The sequence below is a fragment of the Cynocephalus volans genome, chromosome 3 (assembly GCF_027409185.1).
Source record: "Cynocephalus volans isolate mCynVol1 chromosome 3, mCynVol1.pri, whole genome shotgun sequence".
NCBI lineage: Eukaryota > Metazoa > Chordata > Mammalia > Dermoptera > Cynocephalidae > Cynocephalus > Cynocephalus volans.
This window is the reverse complement of record NC_084462.1, coordinates 12,963,051-12,990,937: the sequence shown is the minus strand read 5'-3', so window position 1 is coordinate 12,990,937 and position 27,887 is coordinate 12,963,051. Positions and strand designations below refer to the sequence as shown.

At 39.2% G+C, this 27,887-nt stretch overlaps 1 protein-coding gene across 2 annotated transcripts in view; it reads left to right on the top strand.

Annotated features, from left to right (window-relative positions):
* The window catches only part of ZNF550 (zinc finger protein 550), a 44,172-nt gene extending 27,103 nt beyond the window's left edge, over positions 1–17,069 (top strand). The window contains exons 1-4 of one of the 2 annotated variants that reach the window (XM_063089547.1): positions 2,873–3,035; positions 5,386–5,512; positions 8,268–8,363; positions 12,341–17,069. In XM_063089547.1, the coding sequence (XP_062945617.1) occupies positions 3,009–3,035; positions 5,386–5,512; positions 8,268–8,363; positions 12,341–13,356 (1,266 nt within the window). In that variant the 5' untranslated portion in view covers positions 2,873–3,008 and the 3' untranslated portion in view covers positions 13,357–17,069. Of the gene's footprint in view, positions 1–2,872; positions 3,036–5,385; positions 5,513–8,267; positions 8,364–12,340 lie in introns of those variants that run through there. The other variant, XM_063089548.1, reaches the window with a different exon arrangement.
* The last annotated feature ends 10,818 nt before the right edge of the window (positions 17,070–27,887 follow it).

The following is a 27,887-nucleotide window of genomic DNA, read 5'->3' as shown; positions in this document are numbered from 1 at the left end:
AGGGAGAAATTTCTTTCCATACTTGGACCTGTCTACCTTCCAGTGTGACAATGAGCACTATAACCTTTGATCTAACCACTTCCTTCTTGATACCTCCCAATCTTGGTGTGTGGTTTACCCTGACTTTGCCTGTTAATAGGTTTTACAGAAGCAAATAGATGAACTTAGCTCCAAAAATCATACAAGATAGCAGTTATGGTTCGTGACGCTTGAAATTACGGAGAACTACATATTATCTTACATATGAGATTTGTAAAATTTGTTTGGGGTTCTCCTTTTTGTGATTCTTTTGTTATAATAAAAAACATAGCATCAAATTTTTCAAGGATAAGCCAGCCTTTGTATGGTGAATTAGGTTTTAAAATTCTCAGAATCGCTTTTATTTAATTCACATGTAAACAGCTGTATCATGGATACAACAACACAAGGTACTTTAAAAGTCTGGCAATTACTCTGAGCAAAATATTTGTTTAAATTATTAAAGTTATGCTTAAGCTCAGTAATTTCAATTTAAATTCACTTACATATGAAGTGATTATCAATAAGTAAGGTTTATAAACCGCCTACTTCTTACACAAGCTTCTACTAAAGGATCTTCCTAAATTTGTCTTTTCTTGTTTAAATATTGAATGCCTGTGTGTGATAAAAATGCTAAGGGCATCTTTGACTATAAATATTGTTCTCTCCCTTACAAATATATATTGTATTGGCAGAAAAAATCTTGCTTCAAAGTTGGTTTCTTCATTTTTAAAATGTATTACTTCCTTTAAAATTTTGTATCCACTGTTTTTGTTCAAAAGTCAGAACTTATTCTCATGTTTGTTCTTAGGTGATCTATTTTTTCCTACTGTATGAGTGTAGAATTTTACTTTTTTGATATTTGTGTTATATTTTAATCTGTCTGGATATGGGTTATTTTCTAAATATTTCCTTCCCTCTATAATATTTTATCTATTTCTTAGATTCCATGCTAATGGCCCTTATCTTGTTTTAAAATAATTGTTTACATATTTCCTGCTCTTTACTTTTTTCTATTGCTTTCTCTACTTCTTTATCTGAATTTCCAGCTTTTAAATTTATAATTGGCTATGCCCATCTTGCTATTGATCCCACCTATTATGTATCTTAAATATTTTTTAAAAATATATTTCAACTTTCATCCCTCGGTGAATACAATTTATACACCTATTTTTATTTTATACCTACTTTAGTCTATTCCAAAAAAATATTTTTCAACTAGTTTATATAGCTAAATAGTTTTCTTTCCTTATAGTACTTATTCCTTTCAGATAACTAAGGATGCTTTCTTGAATGTCATGATCTTCTGGATAGTCTCCCACCCAGTGCTATACTGAGAATATGATTGAGGCCAGGCCATAGTTTGTAATTTTTAAGTTGAATCAAAGTTGGGGAAGATGAGCTCCAGGCACTAAAACACAGTGAATGACAAAGCCCATTTCTTGTAGCCAGAATACCCTCTTATCTTTACATGCTTAGGGAGAAATTCCTTGATCAATGAACTATGTCAGAAGCAACTGTTAAGAAAGCAGCAGTTATAAAAGATAGTATTTTAAAGTGAGAAATCGTAAAAATAGTATGTGTAGGGATTGACAACAAAAATGCAAAAGCCCCTTTAGGGAATATATATAAGTAGAACAGAATATATATAAAGATATTTGAATAATGACAAGAGCTTAAAATTTTAATTTATGTTAAACCTCCCTCATTTTACGTAAATGAAATCCAGTATATATAGTTCACACAGAATTTTGAGGAACTTCATGAATTTATTCAGAAATTTATAAAAAGCAAAGTTTTCACTCTTGCCCACCTGTTTCAGGGACATCCAACATCTTTCCCTCAACATCCCTGTCATAGCCCTCTGTGAAGTTTTTTCTCTCTTGATCCTGACCTAACATACTGAAACTCACAAAACTGACTGTAAATCTTCAGTCTGAGTGTATTTGAAGAGCAACAAAATAGTGTTTATTAGTTCGCTGCTATGGTGAACGTACTTTGTAACCGAATGACATTATGCTATCCTGTGTTGTAAATGGAGAGAGGGGGTAAGTCCTTGTTGGGTCTTTAAGGATCACTGCAACATGGCCTTAGAAATTACACTGAGAGGCTTATGAAATTAAAGGATTAATTATACTCACAGGTCCTAGAAGAGGTAGGCATGGCACCTCACGAAGGGGACCATAAGGGAAGAGTGCCAAGAAAGCAGGCTCAACCAAGCAGTTGGAGATCTGAAAGAGATTGTGAATCTATTGAAAAGTGCCTCTATTTGAGATCAGGGTGGAGTAAGCAAGTAAAAGACCTGAAGAGATTTATTTATTTATTTAACTGGTGGATTTGAATGTCACTAGGTCACAGTCAGGGGAGGGCAAGAAGAGGAACTCGGTGGCAGGGGCCAACCTTTATCACACTGGTGCACCTGGTTGCCTGGGTGGAGTGCTCACAGCCTCTCTGTGAGGATGTTAATGCGTCAGAATAATAAGTTTTAAATTTTACAATACAGTGTGCCCTCTTGCTCCATTATGAGAATCTGAAATAAATTTCAGAAAACATAGCCAGGAAATCCGGGTGTGTCTCCTTTGAGGACATCCAAGGCCACTTCTTCATTAGCACCTCTGTGGATGCCCTTTTCCCCCCGAGCCCCGCTGGGGACCGCTAGTCGCTACCCAGTAGGCGAGACGAGCGTCCTTTACCTGGCCAGTTGCCTGGGGAAAACTACACTACCCAGAAGGCAATGGGACGGCGGTGTGCGCTGGACCAATGACGGCACAGAAGGGGGGCGTGCCTGGCGGCTCTCGTTGGCAGGAGCGGAACTTCCGGCGTCGCAGGCGGGGCCGTTCGTGGCGTGGCCCGTCTGTCCACACCCGCGGTTCCGAGCAGGAAAAAACAGTGAGGAGGATGGGGGCCACCTCCACGCCTTTGTAGGAGCCTGGGGAGGGTTCTGATCCCGCGGGAGCTGCCTCACGCGGCCCCGTTCTCCCCACGGTCCGATGGCGGTACGGATAGACCCGGCACAGGTGAGTGGACTGTGCCCCAGGCCTTCATCCCCCTGGACCCCAGCGCACATAGTCCCGGGGCTCCGCTCTGCGGGATGGCGGCGTCCCGTGACCCTTCGCTTTGCCGTCTCCCCGTTGGTTCTCGGAGCCCTAGGTTGTGGTGACTCTCGGTCCCGTGGCCAGAGTCCAAGCCAGGAATATGGGGAGGGTTACCATTAATGGCAACCAATGGGGTGCGGTGTGGTAGGTGAGATGTAGCGTTTAGAGCCCCTCTGACCCCGTCACCATGTGCGTGGAACGTCTGCGGTTAGGAGTCTTCAGTATGGATTCGGGGCTGTGACCTTGAATAAGTCCCCCTGCTTCCCTTGGTCTCTATTTTTTTTTTGGAGGGGGGGCAGAAAATAGGAGTATTAACCATTTTTCCTCCCTGGTTGAGGGAACGAGAAAAGGTACGTGAGTGATGTTTGTCCCTGCCCAGTGCCCACCGTGGTCCAGAGAGCATCCCCTGTAGATGTTTCCACGGAGATACTTCGTGGGCCTGTGTTGATTGTAGAGGCTTACCCCAACAGTAGTCTGACCTTTGGACCTCCCAGGTCTCTTATCTCTACAAAACTAAGGGCTGCAGTGGGGAGAGGGGAGACTAGCATTTTGGGGATTGCTGCTATGCTAGGGCAGAATAGGTGGCAGGGCAGGCTAAGGAATTTTTCTCTCAGTCTACAGCAAGTGGAGCTGTGTCGCCACTGACGGTGGTGAATGTTTTCCTGTTTAAGATATTTAGTTATAAGTGAAGAGTGAGTCCATTAAAAAGTTCAGCGGTGATGGTGTGCAGGACTGTAGTGTCCCTTGGATGTAAATACATGAGGCCTGGGTTGTTCTCTGTCAGTCATTCTGATTACTGTCAGAACTTGTCTTATTAATTTCTCATCCGTGTGTCTCCCTCCTTCACTTTATTTCAGACTCCTTCCAGCAATACCTCCTTAAAGAAGCCTACCCTGTTACTCCCATCTAAAGTTGACCATAATTTCTTTGGTCTCCTCGCTCTATTTTCTTGTCTTCTGAATATTTAGGGTCATCTGACATTGTCTTGCTCATTTATTTAGTCGCTTGTTTAGGATCTCTTTCTAGCTCTGGAATGTTAGCACCTGTTGCTGCTATATCCCAAGACCTAGAACAGCCTGGCTTGAAGACATTTATTGTACTCAGTAAATGGTTGATAAATGAATACGTTTCCCCTTTAAGGGCTTCCATCACATTTAGAATAAATCCATCCCCCTCACCCCCAGCGTGACCCACAGCCTTTGCTTAATCTGCCCTTTCAACAGCTTCTCTGTTCCCCCTTTCATTCTCCCCTTTCTCACTGCATCCGACCACGGAGTCTTGAACTTGCCAAGCTCTTTCTCATTTTGCAAACTTTGCCCTTCTGCTTCCCTTTGTCTGGGACACTTCCCCAGATCTCTGTAGGGCTGCTCCTCTGTATCTTTCCTATACATCATTGCCACCTAGTAGAATAGTCTTTTCCTGGCTGTTCTAGTTTTAGCTAAAGTACCCCTTGCCTTCACCTGCCCACCTTCTGGGAGATTTGTGAGATATTTTTCCAGATGTTCAAATCCTACCTCTGCTTCTTAAATATGAGACTGTGGGCAACTTTCAAAGCTGCCTGAGCCCCAGGTTGGTGACCGTGACATGGAAGTGATGATGGCATTTACCTCAGGAATGGTTAATAAAAGTTGCCAAATACATCAAGCACTTACATGTGCTAGGCATTCCAGTGACTGCCTTGTGAACATTTTCTCTGTAGTTCTCAGAAATGCCTGGTGAAGTGGGAATAATTATTGTATTGATTTAGAAATTGAGGCTTAGAGAAATAATGCGACATCCTCATCACAGTCACACCGCCGGAAAATGTCAGATTCAAGAAGCCTGAGTCACACCCTGGGGGTCTGGCTCCAGAGGTGGAAATTTTTATTTGCTTTACCACAGCACATGAAGCCTTCAGCTTGGACCAGTGGGGCTCAGCTGCTGCTGCTGCTGTTAGCATGATTTGAATTATTATAACAGTCATTTTCCTCCATTCCTCTGACATCCCAGAGCATTTCCTGTCTGTCCCCACAGTCCTCATGGGATTGGGATCACCACTGTCTGTGTCATCACTAGTGGCTTCCCTGTGGGAGGCTTTTCTCTCAGCCACAATCGCATTGCATCCACAGGTAGTATCCACCTCCACTTTTAGCCCAGCACAGAGCTTGACCCTCAGGAAGCCTCAGGGATTCAGGCCTGGGTCTGTCTACACCTTCACCAGTGAATGAGGGACTGGCTCTGATCCTATCCAGTAGCACAAGGCCAATACTAGTACTTCTGTTTGACTTTCCAGGTGTTGGTGACTTTCAAGGATGTGGCTGTGACCTTCACCCAGGAGGAGTGGAGACAGTTGGACCTGGCCCAAAGAACCCTGTACCAGGAGGTGATGCTGGAGACCTGCAGGCTCCTAGTCTCACTAGGTAATGGCTCACCTTTCACCCTTGTGGGGACCCCAGACTCCTTCTTAATTCTTGGCTTGGCAAGAAGGTCACCGAAGCTGCCTTTCTTCCTCCCCACAGTCCCTGCAGTTTCTGGTTCTAACTCCTCCTGCTTGGTCTCGCTGTTCCTGCAGCAGGGATTGGTGGGGTAAAAACAGTCCTTCTAAACACAAACCCTCACCCCAGTGCCCAGCATACTCTGGCCTCAGTCGGAGGCCCTTATTCCAGATTCTACAGGAGGGAACTTTGATTTACCATCGTGAGATTAGCTGTCCCCACAGCCCTGTTATCAGGGGCCATGGGTTATGGACTATTCTCAGGCAGCCACCCAGGAGGCATTTGTCATCAGTGCCCCCAAGATATCTTCCTAAACAACATGACCTTGGTAAAAAGTCCTCCCTTTTATTACTATTATTTTTTTAAATTTTACACTTGAAACATAATTGATTGTACATATTTATGGGGTACAGAGTTGACTATCAGTATTTGTGTACAATATGTGATGATCAAATCAGTATTATTAGCATGGTCATCATTACAAATCGGTAAAAAGGCCCCTTGATGCCTGCATGATCATCACTTTTTCCCTGATGCTGGTCCTCAATCCTCCATTGGTCCAGGAGATGTATTTAGAGGGTGCTCAGGAATGTCCTCAAATGGCATGGGTAGATACTCTGAGAAAACCATTCATTTACTTCTCTGTCCAGTGTGCTGGTTTTTGTCATGAAAAAGTCTTTGATCAGTGTTGAGTTTTTTAATGCCCCTCCCCTAAATAGGGATAATTTCTCTTTTCAGCAGAGGAGACAGCCTCCAACTTGGCTCTGAGCAGTCTGCATGAGCTCACTGGGACTTAATGGCATTATTTTTATTTCATCGTTGTGTTTCGATGGTAGCTTCCTATTTGTAGGAAATGAAATTGACTTTCTCTTTTACCAGACCAAAACTAAATTCCTTTCAGAATAAAATATCTAAGGAAAGTGGACCAGGTTAAATAGAAGCCATTAGAAGTGATGACACACCATGTGTGCTGTGTAGACTTGTCACGCTGAGTTCAGTTAGGTAGACAGACATCAATCTACAGGTGACAGTTGAGATGAGTTATAGAAAGAAAAATTAGGGGAATTTGGGAGTAAATAGTCAGGGGGTCATAACCTATCATGGGTTCTTCAAAGAAGGCATCTCAGGAAGTGAAGGTGGAGCTGAGACTTGAGTTAAGACCTAACTAGGTGGGGAGGTGGGGAAAAGGAACAATGTTCCAGGTGGCAGAACCAGCATATGAAAAGACTCTGAGGTGGCAAGAATTCAGCTCCAGCTCCAGGCAGAGCTGAAAGAATGTCTGATTCACCTTTTCCACAGCCCATCATGGAGCTCAGAGCCAGGCTTTAGTACACATCAGTGAACGTTACTGAGACATGTCTGAATGAATCCTGGGCTATGGATTGGAATCTGCCAGTTGATATTTCTGTGGGTCCTTGTGCCTCAGTAATTGGTCTTCTATAAAGGACCCTCCTGTTTTTTACTCCCCACATCTGGTGAAATGCATTTGGCTGCATGTAACAGAAAACCAGATCAAACTGGTTTCACCTGGAAGGAAATTTATTACCTTGCCTAGTGAGAAGCTCCAAGGCAGGGCTGGCTTCAGGCTTGTGGGATGCAGCAGCCCCGTGAGGTCACCAAGGATATTAAGGTCCTTTCTGCTCTCTCTCCCTGGTCCGGGCTTCTGTCTTATCCTCAGGCTGGCTCCCTCTCAGGGATGCTGCAGCCGTGACTGGGGCAGCAGGCACCTGTGTTCAACCTTCTCCCACACTGGAATAAAGGCTTTCTTTTCACAGTAAGAATTCAGCTTTGGTTACCTGCCGACCTCAGACTACTGATGATCAGGGATGCCATTTGCCAATTTATTTCAACCAATGATTTTCAACCCTCTCTGCACACCAGAATCTTCTGGTGGAGATTTCAAAAGTACTGATGCCCAGGTCTCACCCCAAGAAATTTTGTTTAATTTGGTTTGAGGTTAGAATGAGGCATTGCCAAGTGAAGCACAGGGTTTTTGAGAACCAGTGCCTTAGATTAATTAGAAAATACCTTCCAGAGGGAGGGGCTCACCTTTGTGGAGTCCCATGGCTGTGTGTGAAAGTGGTATGCACCTCACCTGAACAGTGGGTATGTGTAGACAGACAGCACTACCCTCTACTGCAGTTGCATCCTGAGAATGGGATTTGTGCCTGTCTTCATCTCCTTGGCTGCCATAACAAAATATCATAGAGTGGGTTGGCTTTAACAACAGGAGTTTATTTTCTCACAGTTCTGAGCTTCTGGAGAAGTACCAGATGATATAGTTACTGGTGAGGGCCCTCTTCCTAGCTTGCAAACAACAGCCTTCTTACTGTGTCCTCACATGGTGTAGAGAAGAGAAAGGTCTCTTCTTCTTATAAGGCCATTGTCTTATCAGATTAGGGCCCCACCCTTATGACCTCATTTAACCTTAACTGCATCCTAAAGACCCTATCTCCAGATACAGTTACACTGGGAGTTAGGGCTTTAACACATGACTTTTGGGGGGGCACAGTTTACTCCATAGGAATGCCCTGTGTTTTTAGGTCTCATATCCCCATTTTGATTACTTTGGGAACAGCTTCATTCATGTTCTGGCCCCATGATGAAGACCCAGGCAAGATGGAGAGGTTTCATTCTTCACATCAAATTATCCCTCTCCTGTTTCTTTTACCATCAACAGGGCATCGGGTTTCAAAACCAGAGTTGATCCACCTGCTGGAGTATGGAGAGGAGCTGTGGACAGTGAAGAGAGGCCTCTCACATAGCACCTGTCCAGGTAGGCAGCCAAGGCCTGGTCAGGTGGGGTCATGGCAGCCTTCAGAGTAGGAGGGGACAGCTGCCTCTGAACTGCCATGTAAAACTCCTTATGGCCTCTTGGGGGCCTCATTCTCTCTGATTCACATCAAGGTGCAGTGTGCCTCTCAGCAGGTGAGCTCTGAACCACATGGTTATTAAGAGACCTAGGTGCCTTCTAATGTGAACAGGCAGTTTTAAGGTTGCTCTAACATAAGCCAACTGGCAGAAGGGACACTAGAGAGGAAGGGCAGATGTCATTCCCAGTTGTACACGTACTTCGTTTCCACATATTATTGACAAGAAGTAGGCATTTGCTGCATCTGGGTGCTCGGGACTGAGTAATGGGGGTTGGCTGCGTGTCAAAGAAGCAGAGCAAATGGGTTTGGTTTACATTACCTCAGGCTGCTATTCTCAAAAAAATCAGAGTGATGGTAATTTCTGCATCATTGAGTTGTTTGAGGATGTAATTAGATAAATCATGACACAGCTTTGTTCAGTGCCTTGTCCATAGTGTCAGCACAAGTTAGCTGTTAGTATTATTCATATAATAGCAGTAATCGTGATGAATAAAAATGATATCACATATTTCCTTCTGGATTCAGAGAAAAAGGACCTTTTCTCCCACTATCCACACCGTACTATGTATCCCACTCTTTTCCACTTTTACTACCCATTCATTCATCCTCCTCTTGGTCTATCAGATATTAAAAGAAGCCCCTTGCACTGTATGTTCCTGCCCCACTTTGCCCCTAAAAACACCAAGGTGACATTTGGCCTTTTCTGCCCCACATCTGTGCTGCTGAGTTTAGCTGGAGCCATCCACCTAGTGGATTGACATCACCGCTAAGTCATGGTCTCACCTCTCTTGTGGTCTCCCAGTCTTCTTTGCCAGCCCCACCTTCAACTCTGTGTTCCAAACACCTCCCCCATCTCATTAATCCCATATTTCCACTTAATTGTCTCAAAGTCACCTTGAGCTCATGATGGCTAAGAAGATATTTAGGATCATGCCCACTCCTCCCCTGTACCTAGTTGAGAGAATGTCCTGCTTTCCAAGAAGGTTAGAAGGCCGGAAACACCCCAGACAGCTCCTGGACTCCTCTAACTTTATCAAACCGAACATCCATCCATCTCCAGCCCTGCTTATTTTCCGTTATCCATGTCCCCTCAATCTCTGACATCCACCTCCTTCACTGGCTCCATTGCCAACAACCTAGTCCACGCTCCTATCATCTTTGATTGATGATAGGACATTTGTATTGTTTACATCCTATGATGCCAATCACTCCTGACAGGTCTCCACTCATCTGCTCTGTGTCTCTGGTCAGCTCTCTTTCCTGCATTGACTCTTGCAGCCACTCAGACATGTTCTAAATCTTTACCACTCCTCAAGCAACTGATGTCTCAGTGCTTGGAACAGATGGTCCCTAACTTATGATGGTTCAATTTAGGATTTTTCAACTTTATGATATAGGTGTGAAAGTGATTTACATTCAGTAGAAAACATACTACAAATTTTGAATTTGGACCTTTTCCTGGGCTAGTAATATGTAATATAGTATAGTACAATATTCTGCCATAATACTGGGCGGCAGCAGCAAACCACAGCTGCTAGTCAGCCACGCAATCACAAGGGTAAACACCTGTACTGTACTCTACAGTGTACTGTGTTCAATAAATTACATAAGATGTTCAATACTTACTATAAGATAGGCTTTGTGTTAGACGGTTTTGCCCAACTGTAGGCTAATGTAAGTGTTCTGAGCACATTTAAGGTAGGCTAGATTAAGCTATGGTGTTTGGTAGATTAGGTGTATTAAATGCATTTTCTATAGGATACTTTCAACTTAACAACAGGTTTATTGTGTTGTAACTCCATTATAAGTTGAGGAGCATCTGTAATTAACTTCATGTTAAAAATAAAGCTTATGTACTTAGCTTTCCTGCTCCTAAGCTCTTAAAGATTCATCTACATCTGTCTCTCATCTGTGGCTTTCCTTCTTGTCATCTGTGGAAGAGATCTTACCTCTATGGCCAGTTTCTCTACCAACACCTACAGCATACCTTTTGTGTTCTCAGGGAACTTGCTTATTTTCTTTCTGCCTTGTGTATATCTTCATCCTCTCCATTCTCAGCATAAAAATATGTTCAAGTTGCTTACACTTTAGGAAAATGAACATAAAATGCTTTTTCATTTATAATAGCCTATAACTTGTGTTGACTCTACTTATAAAGCCACACTCCTCGGAGTTATCTCATTTTTGGAAGACATGTATACACTTGACTTCCATATTTTTTGTCTAAAATTTCTTTGATTTTTTTTTTTTTCATCTAAGGTATATAATGATGTGCACAAATCTTAAGGGTGCAGCTTAAATTTTTACATATATGTAAATAAGAATTCTTCACCTGGGTCAAAATTTAGAATATTTCTAGCACCTTGGTGGTCTCATGTTGCCCCATTCTTGTCAATAGCTCTTCCTACAGTGGTAACCACTATTTAGACTCACTCACTATGGATTAGTTTTGATTGGTTGTGAATGCATATAATCGGAACCCCAAAGTATTTTCTCTCTTCTGTATTTCTTCCTTTCATCACCATTGTGTCCATGAGCTTGGTTCATTCTGTATACTGTGCCATAACATTGTGTGAAAATATCGGGGTGTATTTATCCTTTCTCCTGCTGATTGACATTTGTATTGTTTACATTATTTGGGTATTCTGAAGAATGCTGCTATGAATATTTCTTTTCATAATGTTTAGTAGATTTAAACACTCATTTCCATTGTGTATATACCCAAGAGAGGAATGGCAGAGTCATGAGATAGGTCTATGCTCACCTTTTAAATCGAGCTACCAAATATTTTTCCAGAGTGGCTGCACTATTTCCCATTGTCACCAGCCAGGTGTGAGAGTACCATTGCACTAGGTCCTCCTGAACATATGGTATTGTACACTTTACTCTTTGAGGTACAGTAGTTAGATTCCTTAGACCACAACACTGAAATTGTTCATGCTTATGTCACTGTTGTCCTAATTGCCCAAGGCAGTATTGAGAATGATAATGACAACGGCTCAGAATTTCGTGAACACTTACGCTGCATCAAAAACTGTGCTGAGTGTTTTACAGACATTTCCTTATTTAACCCTCATGATGCCTGAGAAACTGAGTCTCCTATGCTTATAGATGAGGAAATTCAGAGTTAGTGGGATAAGTAATTCATCCAATATCAGCTCACTTGGTAGAAGCAGTATTTGAACTGAGTCATTCTGTCTCCAGCACCCTCACTCTTGACCTTTGCTACCATATGTTCCTGTGTGTCCCTCTATCCCATTTGTGCTGGGATCTTCATTCTCTTCCTCTAACTGTAATCATCCCTTTAGTGTTGGCTTTGTCAGGCATCTGGTGCCTTTTTCTTCTTTTAACTCTTAAGTATTCTCCAAGGGTGAATCTCCCCATGCTTATTCCCTCCACTTCAACTGAGTGCCCACTTTCTTTATCTGGCAACTACTCTGGCTTCTCCATTAGGACCCAGCTCAAGGGACACCCCTTCTAGGAAGCCTTCCATGATCTCTTTTTCTTTTCAGTCTTGTTACATGCCACTTCTGTACACTTTCTTAGCACCAAGAGACATCAATTCTTGGAGCAAATGCCCTCTAGACAGTGACATTAAAACTCTGTCATCCTTTTCCTGCTCTGGATTGTGAAGTGGGGCTGTCTCCACTCCAGATCGTCTGTCTTCTGGTCTAGTCTGACCTCCAGATCTTCCCTTTAATGTTGTCAAGGGGACAAGGACCATAAAAAGTAATCGAAAACTTGAGTTATAAAGATATAAAAACACAGCAAGTATCAGAGGTAGTATTTTCATCTTCATTTTCCCGTTAAAGTGTTTATCTTGTTTCTTCTATATTGCATAACTAAAAGTCCTCCCCTCTGTCTACTGGATTCCCTTCAGGTGACAGAGCACAGCTTCAAACCAGAGAGCCAACCGCTTGTCTGCCGGTCTTCTCTGAGGGAGCCCTTCTCCAGGGAAGCCTGACTCACGGATCTTCAAGGGACTTCAGACTGGGGAAATCTAGGGATAAGGAAGGGCTTTTGAAAATGCAGAAAAGTCAGATGAAGCTGGGGACAGACACCCACAAGGAGACCCATACTGGGAAAATGAGCCTTGAAGATGATGGTTTGGAGATAGGTGATAGTCTGCACTCCAGGGCATTACAGGAGCACGTCTCTTCAGGAGATGTTCTCCATGAACATGACTCACAACGACCAGAGAAAGATGCCTTGATTCATGCAGGGACAAACCCCTACAAATGCAAGCAGTGCGGGAAAGTTTTTAACAGGAAGTGGTATCTTGTTCGACATCAGCGAGTTCACACTGGAATGAAGCCCTATGAATGCAACGCGTGTGGGAAAGCCTTTAGCCAGAGCTCAACCCTTATTCGGCACTACCTCATTCACACCGGGGAGAAACCATACAAGTGTGTTGACTGCGGGAAGGCCTTCAAACGCAGGTCATACCTCATGCAGCACCATCCGATTCATACTGGAGAGAAACCCTATGAGTGCAGTCAGTGTCGAAAGGCCTTCACCCATCGTTCTACTTTTATTCGCCATAATAGGACCCACACTGGAGAAAAACCCTTTGAGTGCAAAGAGTGTGGGAAAGCCTTTAGCAACAGGGCACACCTCATTCAACACTACGTCATCCACACTGGAGAGAAGCCTTACGATTGCGTGGAGTGTGGAAAGGCCTTCAGATGCAGCTCAGAACTCATGCAGCACCAGCGGATTCACACAGGGGAGAAGCCCTACGAATGCACCCAGTGTGGAAAAGCCTTTCACCGGAGCACGTACCTCATTCAGCACTCTGTCATTCATACCGGGGAGATGCCATACAAGTGCATTGAGTGTGGGAAGGCCTTCAAACGCAGGTCACACCTCCTACAGCACCAGCGCATCCATACTTGAGAGAAACCCTATGGGTGCAGTGAAGGTAGAAAGGCCTTCACCCACTGCTCCTTTCATAGTGGAACCTGCACTGGTCAGCTCTTCTTAACTAAACATATGAGCAGTCACATTGGAGAGAAGCCCTGTGAATGCAGTGAATGAATATAAGAAAGCCTTCAGCTGCTGCTCAGCCCTCACTTATCACAGAAGAATTCATATCAGAGAGAAATAAGGAAGGCATTTAACCAGTGGGTCCACCTCCACCAACATCAGAGAAATCATGCAGGAAAGACATTCTGAAAATAATACTAAAGATAGTTATTAGCCAGAAGAAAAATCTTATTTGCCATCTGAGAATTTACATTATGTAATTGTCATCATTGTGAAAAAACTTTTCTGTGACAGATCATCACTTGTCATGTAAAGAGTCATATTAGACTTTGACCCACCTTAGGGTATACACTGTAAACTTATAAAAACCTCAGGCACAGGTGTCTGCTTGTTACACTGGAAAATCATTATAGCATTAGTTTTGAAAAAAAAAAAATTAAAATAGGTGGAGATGGAGACATAGACTCTAAGAGGAAAAAAGAAATGTATTTCTAAATTCTTCACACTTTCCTACCAAGCCTATCACAGTTTTTCATCAGTTTTATTTTTTGGTAGGGGAATGTTTGAGAGGTAAAAAGGTATCAGCCCTTTGTTTTTTAATATATATTCACTGCTGCCTTGTGTCAGGATAGTTGGACAGTGAGGGCAGCTCTTCAAATATTTATTGAAAACCTTCTTTGTTCCAAACATCTCTGCTCATGAGGAGGATAGTTCTTTATGAGAAGTATGAGGGCTTGAGATACTTGAATTTATAAAAAATTAGAATACTGAAGATATTGTCATGATACTTCTATTTCATATCTGACAAGAGAAGGATCCACATATGGAAGGCCACATTAAAAAGTGCCCCATTTAAAACCATGTAAGGCTTTTATACATAAACCCCTTATCAATGTGGTTTTAAATGCCCAGCAGTCTCAGATTTTCTGATTCCATTCTACTTGTTTGTTTTCTTTATTTTCTCTGACAGCATGATGATTATTTTGTACTCGTGAGGCTTTCTCAGGTTAAGTCCTAATTCTTTATTCTTCCTAGTGTTTCTCAGGTTCTTCAGTCCTGTGTAAAAGGGCATTTTCAAGTCCTCTCCCAATAAGTATTCTAAGGGTTTAAAAAAAATTTTTTTTCTGTGGATTAAATTATAGTTAAAACAAGCAAAAGAAAACACAGCTAAGGTAAATTCATGATAAACCCAGGAAAACAAACACGGAGAGGAATCTCACTGTCTCATAAATATTTGTGTGAAGTTTTGTTACAAGATAAAGTGCCTAGCAATTTAACTGGTGAATCTGGTTGTATATATACAGGTTTATGTAGGTTTTACAGTTCACCTCTGTGGACTTTTTCCCTTGATACTAGCATTTAATGTGGTAATTAGAGATTCCTGTGGGATTTTCTTTGAGTTAGTTTACACAAGACCACAAATGTACTTCATATTTTCATAGTGGGCACATGCCTTTTTTGTGGGGCTTTATGTACATATTATGAATGCAATTCTTGATGAGTTAAGAGCTCTGTGTTTTTGTTTTTGTTTTTTCAGGACACTATAGTTTTCTGTTCTTTGGAAAAGTTGACTCTTGAAGACCCCACCCTTCTTAACCCTCTCTCTGGGAGGCCATATGTATTGTAGCTGTGGCTTTTCTTGGACCTGAGCCCCTGAGTTCAAGAGAGTTGGAGAAATCTTTCTAGAAACATCTTGGCTCTCATCAAAGGGTTCTTCTTTCCAGGCCTGGGGACCTGGGCCCCAGTTTGTGATGTGTTTTCCATTGGATGAAGGACACTCTAGTTGTCCACCCTAAGTTCTCTCATCTTCTGGCTCTTTCTATATAGTCTTCACCTATGTGTTCAGTGCGAAAGAACCTACTACGAACTTGCTGCTGTGATAGGCAAGAGTCCCCTAAGACCTCCATTCTTCATCTTTATGACCACTCTCTCTATTGTGGTCACCCTGTGGAGAGTGGGGCATATGAGTGGCTGACACATAGGACCTGTGCTTGAGCAGGAATGGAGTGTACTGTCTAGGAAAAACACATGAGGACAGGTACAATAAATTAACTTAAACTTGTTTTATCACCTATTTTTAAGTCAGTAAAAATTTTAAGCACTTAGTTCTGCATTCTTTCCAAATATCAATTTAGGATTAATTGAGGGAAAACAGTTTTTTACACTCATGTTTCAGTTGCTTTACTTATGTTATATTTAATGAACAAGTGAGATAAAAAGCACCATACTCTTGGTTCTCAGTCTGTGAGAACAGAATTGTGGGGGTGGGACTAGCCAGGACCATTCACATTTGATAAACACCAGTTAATTTCACAAAGGGAATGTGGGCAGTGAAATAACTCAGCAAGTTGGTCAGAGATGAATTAGAAATCTTAGTGTTTGTAAATAAAAGAAAAATGTATTTGGAAGGATCCTCACCCAGTTAAACTGTTCACTCCTTGGGTATGGAGGTGGGGAAGGAGTGGGGCAGGGGATTGTAAAAGTGAACATTCAACTTAACTTCATACTCGTGGAGACATTCAAAATGTTCGCAGAAAATTTTATAAATTTAAAAACCACTTATGATTGAAAAGAAATTTAAGAAATCACTGATGGAATAAAACCATGTACTAGAACTAGAACAGGAAAACTAAGGAGGAAGAACTAGGAATGATATGAAAGAGAAATTCTAAAGTGAATGTAAACAACAGAGAAGTAGATCAGAAGAGTGTGGGGAATTAAAGTTTTTTTAAACAAGCCATCCCGCAGTGGGAGCCTGTTAATATTGAAATTGCTGTGGTTATTGATCACTCTGCCCTTTGAAGAACAGCAGAAATTCATAGGGCAATGTTAAGTGTTGAATTGTGTCACCCAAGATGTTGGAGTCCTAACCCCCAGTACCTCAGAATGTGATTTTATTTGGAGAAAGGGTCTTTACAGAGAACGAGGCCATTAGTTTGGGCCTTAATCCAATATGACTGGTGTTCTTCTAGAAAAGGGAAATTTGGTCACAGAGACAGACGTGTACAGAAGGAAGACAATGTGAAGACAGAGAACGCAGTCTTCAATCTGAGGAATGTGGGAGGCTACCAGAAGCTAAGAGAAGCATAGAACAGATTTTTCCTTACAGTCCTCAGAAGGAACCAGCTCTGCTGACACCTTGATTTCAGACTTCTGGTCTCCAAACTGAGACGATAGATTCTGTTCAACCACACAGTTTATGGTCTTTTGTTACCTCAGCCCCAGTAAACTAAAATAGGCAGTAAAAGCTGTCAATTTTTCCCTGATCAAAGGGACTCTGTAAGGACACAGGATTTAATTGCTAGCTCTCAGAGTAAGGGAGATGAACCTGCTTGTCAGTGTCAGGTGAGTATTTCATTTTATTTTGGTTTGGCAGAAACAAATAGGGAAGAACTTTTAAAATCTCAGTGGTAGGTGGACAGAGCACTGGAATCGAAAAATTGAGAAGATGAGCATATGGAGAGTGACTCCTTAATGGGTGTGGGGATCTCTGGGGGTGATGAAAATATTTGCAACTAGACAGAGGTGATGGTTGCACAACATTATGAGTTTCCTTAATACGACTAAATTGTGCATTTTAAAATGGTTAATTTTATGTGAATTTTACCTCAATTAAAAAAAAACAATAGGCACAATGTTTTTGTTATTTATGTGTAACTAATATTAAAGAAGACTTTTGGATATGTTTTATTTCTTGGAAAGCAATCCTGCTACTCCTAAGCAAATAACAGGATATGTCAGAAGAAGGAAGAACATAACTTTCTTTTAGAGCCATCTCAGGTGGGAGTAAGATGTCCTCTACACCTTTTCTATGATGAGTATACATTCTCTCATAGGAGACAGGTTGACTTTAGACATGTTTATTTTATCTGTTTATCTCCTTTTGGAGTTCTACTTTCTGTAATAACAACTACGTGATCCTTGAGGCAGTGAACAGTTTTGTGATGAAATTGGACTCAAAGGCTCTGGACAATGAGAAAGCAACATTTCAGCCATGGTTCCTGAAAGAACTTACTTGTTCTCATCTCATTCATCCCTCCGTACACAGGCCACTGTTTCAGTGGGTCTGATTCCTTTGTGTGCTAGCAAGAAGGGTCCTGGGTTGTTTTTGGTTTTGTCCCCCGCCCCATTATTTTTAAATTACCATATGTTATTGGATTGTAGACCACAATTTCTTTTGTTTTTTTTCCTTTCTTTTAACCAAAAATGCAATTTTAAAATATATCTCATATTTCATGAAGTTGTCACTAGCCAATTGCTTCTAACTGCCACATAATATTTTATATTCATCCTTTAATCTTTCCATTACAGGCATTTATATTTTCTCCAATTTTTTGCTACAAAATTTGTTACTACTGACTTGCTTCAACCTTGAAAAATAGGATCATTGATATATGAAAACATATGAAAACTTATGGCTATACAGTATATAAGAGATGTGCCCAAGAGCCAAATGGCTAGTTCATATGGTGACCCAGTACATCATTGGAATTAGGGTATAGACTGCCCTCCCATCTTCCTTGAGATCGACAAAAGTGTTTATCATTATATCTCAGTTAACATTTAGAATTTTCCAGCTTTTCATTTTTTCATAATTATGAGAGGTTTAAAGTGTTATATATCTGGTACTTGTTTCTCAATATGAGTTTGAACATTAATTTATATCCTTCAGTGCCTTCAGTGTTCTTCCTCTTCTGTGGATTTTCTGCTCATATGTTGGTCTGTCTTTATTTGCGTCCCACTCTTATTCCATAAAATGAGACATTTTTGCAAGTGACAGCATTAATTTATTAAGGTTATTTACCTGCCACCTATTATTTGTAAGGCTCTCTACTATGTATGAGGGTTGCAGTAGTGAAAGATAATACTCATAAGCACTTCCCCTTGTGAAGAATAAATGCAGAGTACAAATAAAATTTTTAAAACATAGTACTTAAAATAGTAAATCTACCTGTTAAAAAATGAAGCATGAGTATGGGGCAGGAAATGTCATATATTTCCACTTATAAATGGATTTTCCCAGAGAAGGCATCACTGGGAATATGACTTTGAGTAATGATGACACAAAGGGGTTGTCAAACAAGCTATAAAGGAAGTGGGGATGACAAGGGCAGATTTTCTTATTTATTTAGATCTTGTGGTCTTGTCATTATACTTAGGATGGAGGTTAGAATTCTTGACCAGTTATATAGTGCTTGCCAGAATCAGCTGTCATGCTTGATGCTATGATCTGAATGTTGGTGTCTCCCCAAAATTCATATGTTGGAACCTAATAACCTAATGTGATAGTATTAAAAGGTGGAGCTTTTGGAAAGTAAGTCATGAGGGCTCCATCTGCATAAATGAGATTGTTGCCTGTGTTAGTCCGTTTTGTGTTGCTTATAACAAAATACATGGAGCTGGGTAATTTATAAGAAAACAAAATTTATTGCTTACAGTTTCTAAGGCTGGGAAGTCCAAAGTCCATCTGGTGGTGGCGACCACTGAACAAATATGAAAATGCAGATTTTCTGTTCATTTGCAACATTCTGTATACTCTTTCTAACTCTACTTATTCAGTCTGTTCCTTCAATTTCATTACCCTCGGGGCTCTCAGGGATGAAAAGAAATTATAGTTTAGATACAAACACTGAATTGACTAAAACTTGGATAGGATGTACCCTGCTTCTTTCTCTCACTTATTAGATTTTAGTGTTTTCTAATCAACTTCCATTACGAATTTTTGTTTATTTCAAAAGTCTCCTCCATGTGTTCTGCCACTCCTGTTGGATATTCTTATTTATTTTTAATATCTTTCAGTGATTTGCATAATTCACAAATGTTTTTCAGAGATAATCTCAAGTCCCCTTGCAGACAATGTCAGTGCAATTACAGGTGAAATAATAATCACTTCCCGGAAAGGAGATAAGATCATGGAGTTCCAAACTTTTATCTCTGGGTTCACGCCTGCAACAATGGTTTTTCCTGCTGCCACTGTCTTGCCAAAAACACCAGATTGAGTCAGCAGCCATTCTTTTCAGATAAGTTTTACATTCGTATAAGGAATTTATTATAAGAAATCCAGGAGTAGCTATTGTCTTAAAATAATTAGGCATTCTGAGGTTGAAACAGAAAAACTTAGAGGCACAAACAGGAAAGACGTTTGCTGAGGGAACCAGAGGCATCTCACCACTGTGTCCACTTGCTTCAGGGAGGCCAGAGATGTGCCTTCTCTTCTCCCAGAAGTCCTCTGTAAAGTTGTCTCTCACGTGTCCCTGACTAAACACATGGAACCTCACAGTGCTCCCTTTTCGAAAGGCTTCATGCTACAGGCATGTGAAGAACAGTAAGAATAAAAAGCTGGTCTCCCAGCTAAGAAGGGGATGCCTGATGTCTGAGTGAAGTTGCTGGCCCGTGTAAGTATTTCTGGTGTTGTTGCTTTATGTTTTACCAACGGGAGGGGCATATAGTTTTAGCTAGTCTGTAATATTTTTCTAAATTTCTCTCATTAGTAGAAGGCTGTTAACATTCACATCTCATTTAGCGAAAAAAAACCCTCTTATTTACTTTGCCTTTATAGAAACAAAAATATTATATGAAGAAAAACATGCCAAAAAGTTTATGGTGCACAAACAAAAGGAATAATCAGGACTTTAATCGTGTAAAAACACAAATGTTACCTCGACAAGTAACCAGATTTTAAAAGTGCCTCAAGATTTTGTTCTCATACTGATCTGATATTCTTTCTACCCTTTAAAGATCTCGGCTGTCCATTTGGATGCATCCTTTTCTGTATCTATAAACATCTTTATCTCTCTATCATTGATCTATCATCTATCTAAAGATATACGTAATGTATGACCACCCCACCCACCTGCCTCATTTTATAGATGGTTCTGTTTTCAAACAGAAAACAATTCTGACCAGAGAGCCTGATTGACAGACAGGTTCTCTTGCCTCTCTCTGAGAGCAGGGCACTTAATTTAGATCCTCCCTGTGACTACAGAGCCACTTTGTTGCAGTGAAAATTGTGAGTTGTTATTGCCCTCTGAATTGCTACAATTCTTTAATAGGTCAGAGTGATTAATAAACACATTGATTTCAAGATTCACAGGTTTCTGTTGTAGTATCCCTTGTTAAAGAGAAAAAAGGAAATTATTAAATTCCACACCATGATTACTGACTTTCCTGTTTGTCATTTAAACTCATTCTATGATTTACCCTCCAGATAACTTCTATTTCCCCCCAGTTCTTATTGTACTTCATTGTTTTAGTTCTATAATATATTTTTTTTGGTGATGTAATGTTTTTCAATCTTGTGTCTTCATCAAGAGTGAGTTTTCTTCCCCCCAATTTTTTTGCCATTGCACCCTTTATTTCAATTACTCAGTGTATTTGATATGATAAAGTGAACTAGAATATGAATGCACGAAAGAAAATACCTTATTTCTACTAATCCTAAACTTAATGCTTTGAATAATTAAAATTATACATTCTTTTAAAGAGCTGTTAAGGAAAAGTGGGTGATAAAACTATACTGTTTACAGAATAACCAGTGAGTATTCTGCATTCAAAGTAGTTTTTAAATGCCTCAAACTTTTCAGGCCATTTTTTAAAATATACAGTTTTAAAGCTGTTAATTAATTATGGTTTGTGATACAGAAAAAAAATTGAAAAAAATATATATCATAGAAATTTGTCCCATAATACAATTTTGATAAATTAATAAAAATTACACTTGAAAATAATAGAATGTCATTTTCAATTGATTTTACTTTTTCTCATTATTTTTGAGACAAGCATTTTATAACTTTATGATGCTTTACTTCTAAGTACTGCCTGTTCATATACATTGACAGCATTTTAAGTCTTTTATCATTAATATCAATACTGAGCTAGTGCTTAACATTTTTCTTTTTTTATATTATATGTAGTTAAATAATTTCTTTGTATTTAATTTTATTTTGTTTACATTATGTCTACACTTATGTCTACTTTCATGTTTAGGGAAATAAAATGGCCTCTGATTTGTGCCATGCATAGTAATGATTTGCCAATACAAATTTACAAAAACATACTCTAGTATTTTTATCTGGGATATTTGTCATTTTTATGTTAAGATATATAGAATGTTATTTAATTTTAAAATGAAAGCTAGAAGTTTACTTCTATTTCAAATAAATCTCCAAATAGTTTAATATTTTATTAAGTAAATAATTTTTCCAAATACTTGATAATTGACTTTTATCAGATATAAGCTCATACATAGGTTTTTCAATTTACTGACTCCCTGTCCTCTGTATTCGGTATGGCAAGTTCTCTTATTGAAGTCATATATATTATATGTCAATTATATTATATATATTTAAACTTTTGTTCTTTTGTAATGACAGGAGAGATTTAAAAATTTTTATTTGAATTAATGAAATAAGATACTAATTTTTTAAACTAAATCATTTACAGGACTAGACTTTCTGTCTTTGTATTAAATTAATCTCTTCTACTTTTTAGTACTGATCTCAATCTCTTAATAGAGTTTTAATTTTGCTTCCATATTTCATTACCATTCCTTAGTTTACTGATATTTTGAAAATTTGAATTATATTTAGTAAGGTATTTTTCCTTATAATTGTAGACAATATTACCTATATATAAGAAACTAATTTGTTCTGGTGATTTATGTGATATATATATATATATATATATATATATATATAAATCTTAAACTATGTTATTAATTTTAATATTTTATGAGATCCTATAGTGCTTCTGAGGCACACAAGTATTTCAGCTGTCAATAATACACAATTAACATCTTCATTTAAAATAAATATGCCTTATGGATATTTGATCTGCCTCATTGAAATGATCATGTTAGGAAATTGGTGAGCCAATCATGAGATGTCCAGCATGGTCATCTTTTTCCTGATCAATTCAGAAATATTCCCATATTTCTCCATTCAGTACTGAACACTCAAAACATTTCTTGAAGACATAACTGTTCTTCTTGGGGAATTCTTCCCTTAAAATATTGGATTTCATGGGCCGGCCCTGTGGCTCACTCGGGAGAGTGCGGCGCTGGTAGCGCAGAGGCGTGGGCTCGGATCCTGTATAGGGATGGCCGGTTTGCTCACTGGCTGAGCGTGGTGCGGTCGACACCAGGCCAAGGGTTAGGATACCCTTACCGGTCAGAAAAAAAAAATATATTGGATTTCATGTCTTATTAATTAACTTTGGATCTCTGCTTCTTTTTTCATTACATTAATAATGTTTTTATCTGAGTTAAGGCACTGGCCTTCCTCTGATCTTATACAAAATAGACCTGGTTTTGATACCTGCAAAGAGTTTCCTTAATGTGATTATTTTTACTTTTAAATATTATAAGAATTTATATACTTACATTGAAAATTATGTGAAAATCATACATGTCATAAACTTATGGGCTTGTGAACACCTGTACTTTAGGCGGGTTTAATTTTCTTTACTTTGCAAACTGCTCCTTTATCTGTCTCTTCTGGATACAAACATCAGTTGATTTTGAGAGTCCTAACTTGACAAAAAACAAAAATTGTAGTAAGAATAAAATAATTTAACAATAAAATGCTAAGAATAAGAAGTATATTGTCTTATATTGAAAAATACTGCTTCAAAAGCAAAAACAACTCACGAAATATAATTGATGTAAGAAAACATTTTTGAAAACTGATATAATGTAATATTTCAAATATACATAAAAGGTGAGATAAAAGTATAATAAAGCCCATAGACTCATCACCACCTTCAACTGTTAATCATCAGTATACAGAGGTTTCATTTAATCTGTTTGGCCACCACATTACCCATACTGAATTATTTAACAAAAAATATGCACATATTTACATTCTGAAGTAAAAATCAAGACTGTACATCTATAAAATGGAATTATGTCATTAAGAGGACCTGAGTATCTTTGTAACCCTACAACAATAACAAAAACTCAATTCTGTCATTAAATAAAAATAAGAAGTCATGTTTTCCTTATTTCTTCAGAAAATTAATATTCTCTCACACTGGACAGCCACCAAAATAAAATTAATATTATATTCATTTGAATCAGGATCTAATCCATATACTCTCATATAATTTAGGCATTCAGTGTTTGGTCTTTTAAGAGTCTAGTAATTAATAAGTCTCCCTCTTTTTTGTCATATAAAGAAAAAAGTAAGTGGATCATTTATCTAAAATAATTGTAAACATTCTATTAACATATTGCTTCACACTGATGTTGCCTCACGTATTGCCCTGGACATCCACTAAATGTACAGCATGTGCTAATGGCTTCATCAGATTCTAGTTCAGTTGCTTGTGAAGGCGACTTCAGAGCTGGCACAGTTCCTCCTCATCGCCCCCCACAGGGTACGGTCACGTTGGGCTGTAACTAATCAAGACCTCTCCATGATCAGCTTCTCACCACATTCCAATCTGTGGGTTTCAGCTGCCAGTAATGATTATTCCCCAGATGTAATTCTTCATTAAAAAATGGAAAATACTGATATTCTGAATCTATTAATACTTCTGAATTTATTGATGGAACTTGACTATAATGATGACCTCTGTTTGGTTATACAGAAAAACAATCTAAACAAGAAAGGCAGGGTAAATGATTGATAATTTCCCTTTATCAGTTTGTAAATAATGTTAATTCCTTATCATCCTCCAACCTTAGCCAATGTAGCTGTGTATCATTAGGAACATGTAGGTATTTAAGTACTTGACATGTTTAATTCTTTCCAGTTACTATTCCTTTGATCTCAGTCTCTAAAATCATTGTGAATGAGATCCTTTCAAATTAAAACCCGTGTCATGTTAAAATGACCCCAGAAGTCTTTTTACATTTTCCTTGCTGGTTTAAGATGACATTACAAATTTATCTTTGACCTCTCTAACCTGGAATTGGCTTTTTTTTTTTTTTTAATCAAGATGCTTTACATTCTTTTAGTGAGAGATTGCATTGAGAGATCGCCATCTGGGGAACGGGGTTGGTAGTTGCTCAGGAGTTGATCATAACACCTAGACCTGTGCAATGCGACAGAATATATCTATATCTGTATATATTTCAAATCAAATACAGATTGGCTTAATGCTGATTTTTTTCATACGAAAAATTATAGCATTTTAAAGAAACCGTTGGCTTTTCTAATTCTTTTCTCTGTTGAGAGCCTCAGTTCTCAATTACATTAATATTCTTACTTAGTTGTTCCTCACCCCACCCCCAGCAAAAAACAAACAAAAACAAAAACAAAACCCCACACTGACAATATAATATTGGATACCAATTTACAGTTTCTTGACTGCTGTTTTTCCTGAGCATATCCCAATACAAATACAAATAAACAGACACAATTATTTTTTAGGTTTCTAAAAATATTATTGGTATGAATTGATCACAAACTATACACGTAATAAATTACACGCACACAAACACACACACTATTGTCTGAATGTTTGTCTTCTCCAAGGCTCATCTGAAACCTTGGTCCCCAGTGTGGCAGTGTTGAAAGGTAGAGTCTATGGGAGGTGATTGGATTGTGAGGGTTATGCCCTTGTAAATGGATATTCACTCATGGACTAATGGATTAATGGATTAGTGGATTAATGGTTTATCATAGAAGGGGCACTGGTGGTTTTACAAGGAGAGAAAGAAGCATGTTAGTGCACTCCGGCTCAGCCTCTTGCCATGTGATTGCCTGCATCACTGTGGGACTCTGTAGAGAGTTCCCAACAAGGAGAAGACCCTCCCCAGATGCACCCCTTGACCTTGGACTTCTCAGCCTCCAAAACTCTAAGAAATAAATTTCACTTTCTTTTAAGTTACTGTTTCAGGTATTTTGTTTTCAGTGACAGGAAACTAAGACAACGTACACACAAGCAAATAAATATATAAATTCATTTCAACACTGAACATAATGAATTATTTTACTATATTTCTAGTTTATGTTTCTCGATAAATATGCAAAATATTCCCATTTTTACAATAATCAAAAGTTAAAATAAGATCAATTCAGAGAAGTCCAGCTTCCAACTTTCTCTCGGCCCATGAGGTCATTATTTTCATAAGTTTTTTGTTAAAGTTTTTTGTTTTTTGTTTCTTTCATAGTCCTCATAAAGTACTGTATCATTCTTCATATTTATCTTTATACTTATATTTATATTGGTATTCTTTGCATTCCTAGAAAAATACAGCCTACTGTACACACACATCTCCCTCTTCTTTTCACTTAAGAATATATCCTGAAGGAAATTCCACATTTGTAATAAGGAATTCGTCCTTTATTTTTATAAAATAAGATGCTGTAGAGAACTTTCTTAGATGGCTGTGTTATGATGTATTCAAACAGGTTCCTTTATTTAATTGTTTGTTATTTCCAAAGCAGAACTTTAGTGAATGGCCGTTACACACATGAGCACATGTCCTTAATGCTCATTTACAGTGAGAAAGCATGTATTAGGCTTAGCACTGGAAATTTCTGGGCAGAATCAAAACATATTTTATTTCTTAGATGTCTCTAATTCTTTTGAGTTCAGTTAAGTTCTGGATATTGATGTGATTGTTTCTTCCAACATGGAAATAGGAGTTTTCTTTCTCATTCTGATGGAGTTTGGCACATGGGGAATTCTTTATACCTTTGTTTTTTAAAACTTCACTTTGCTCACTGGATATAAGATGACACCCAGAGACCTGATTCTAAACCAACTGGTGTTAGCCAACTCTTTGCTTCTTTTCTCTATAGGGATCCCTCAGACAATGGCAGCTTTTGGAAGGAACTATATCCTGGATGATGCTTCATGTAAACTTACCTTTTTTTTTTTTTTTTTTTTTTACACAGAGTGGGCAGAGTAGTTTCTCTCAGTACCATCTACCTCCTCACTAGCTTCCAGGCCATTAGACTGTGCCCTAATTTCTCTAGATGGATGGAGCTCAAAGGTAGATCCTTTTTTTTTTTAAAGATGACCGGTAAGGGGATCTTAACCCTTGACTTGGTGTTGTCAGCACCACGCTCAGCCTGTGAGCAAACCGGCCATCCCTATATGGGATCCGAACCCGGGGCCTTAGTGTTTTCAGCACCGCACTCTCCCAAGTGAGCCACAGGCCGGCCCTCAAAGGTAGATCCTTAAAGTGTACTGGCTTCTGCTGTTTCCTCTCCTGGATCCTACATCTCTTGGTAAATAACCTGATTGCCATGAAAATTGTTCTAAGGAACATCAAAAAACAATAGTATAAAAACAAACAATTAGTGCATATACACAAACACATACATGAAAAACATACAGACACTCAAATGCAAACACATTCAAAGAAGCACACACAAATATATGCCCCCCACACATATATACAAACAATAATACATAAATCTATGCATGGGAAAACACATAAAAATGAACACACACATACAAAAGCTCAAATACATGGAAGAATACATAGACATATAAACACACATATAGACACATGCACACAGGCACTAGCATGAATACACAAAAAAAACAAATGTGCACACATGCATACAGCATACAAACATGTACAGACACACAAACATGACATGCATGTGCACAAATATACACACTGGCACACATATAGACAAGCACACATACACATATGCACAACAAAAAAGAAGCCTCTTCCTCCATTCTGCTTCTAATTTCTCTCTAAAACTAATGTTAATCTTAACCCAAACACAATCTAAACACACAAAACCACACAGACACATACAAACATGCACACACGTGCATAAATATACAAGCACATGTGCACGTGCACATGCACATGCATGGCTATAGATATATCAAGAAAAGATGCTATACTTCTGATTTCCTTAATTACTCACAAGGTGATAGATCGGAGCCATCAGAGGAGAGAAACCACGCTATTATGTACACACTGAGAGTTTAACAGAAAAAGTCATTATGTATAACAAGGAATTGGGGTAATGACAGGTTGGTTAGAAAAATAAAGACAGCTCTAAAGGCACTTCAAAAAGTTCATGGAAAGATTCATATTATCTTTTAATTCTGTTTTTCCATTAACTTTTAGAAGTAACTTTGTATAGGAATAGCAAATATTAGGAGAAGCCACTCTCCTTAGGGCTGAGATAGCATGTCCAAGTAAGACATCCCCACCCCAGACTGAGAATAAGATCTTGTAGAGGGCATGGCTGTGATTCACAGAACGATAGAGTAGTTGCTGTGGTGCTTCACCAGCAGGGCTTCTGGAAAATCTTCCCTCCAGAGGTGAGGTGTATTTGGGAAAGCTCAGGAGGTAACTTGTGGGAGGTACTCTACGTCAAAGTTTCTCAAGAATGGTGGTGTTGGGGAAGCTTGCTGCCAACTGGGTGCTGCTGGCTACCAAGCACTGCATGCATCCTGGGAGCTAGAGAAGCTGCATGTACCGCAGGAGCCTGGTGCTGGAGAAAATGCACATACTATAG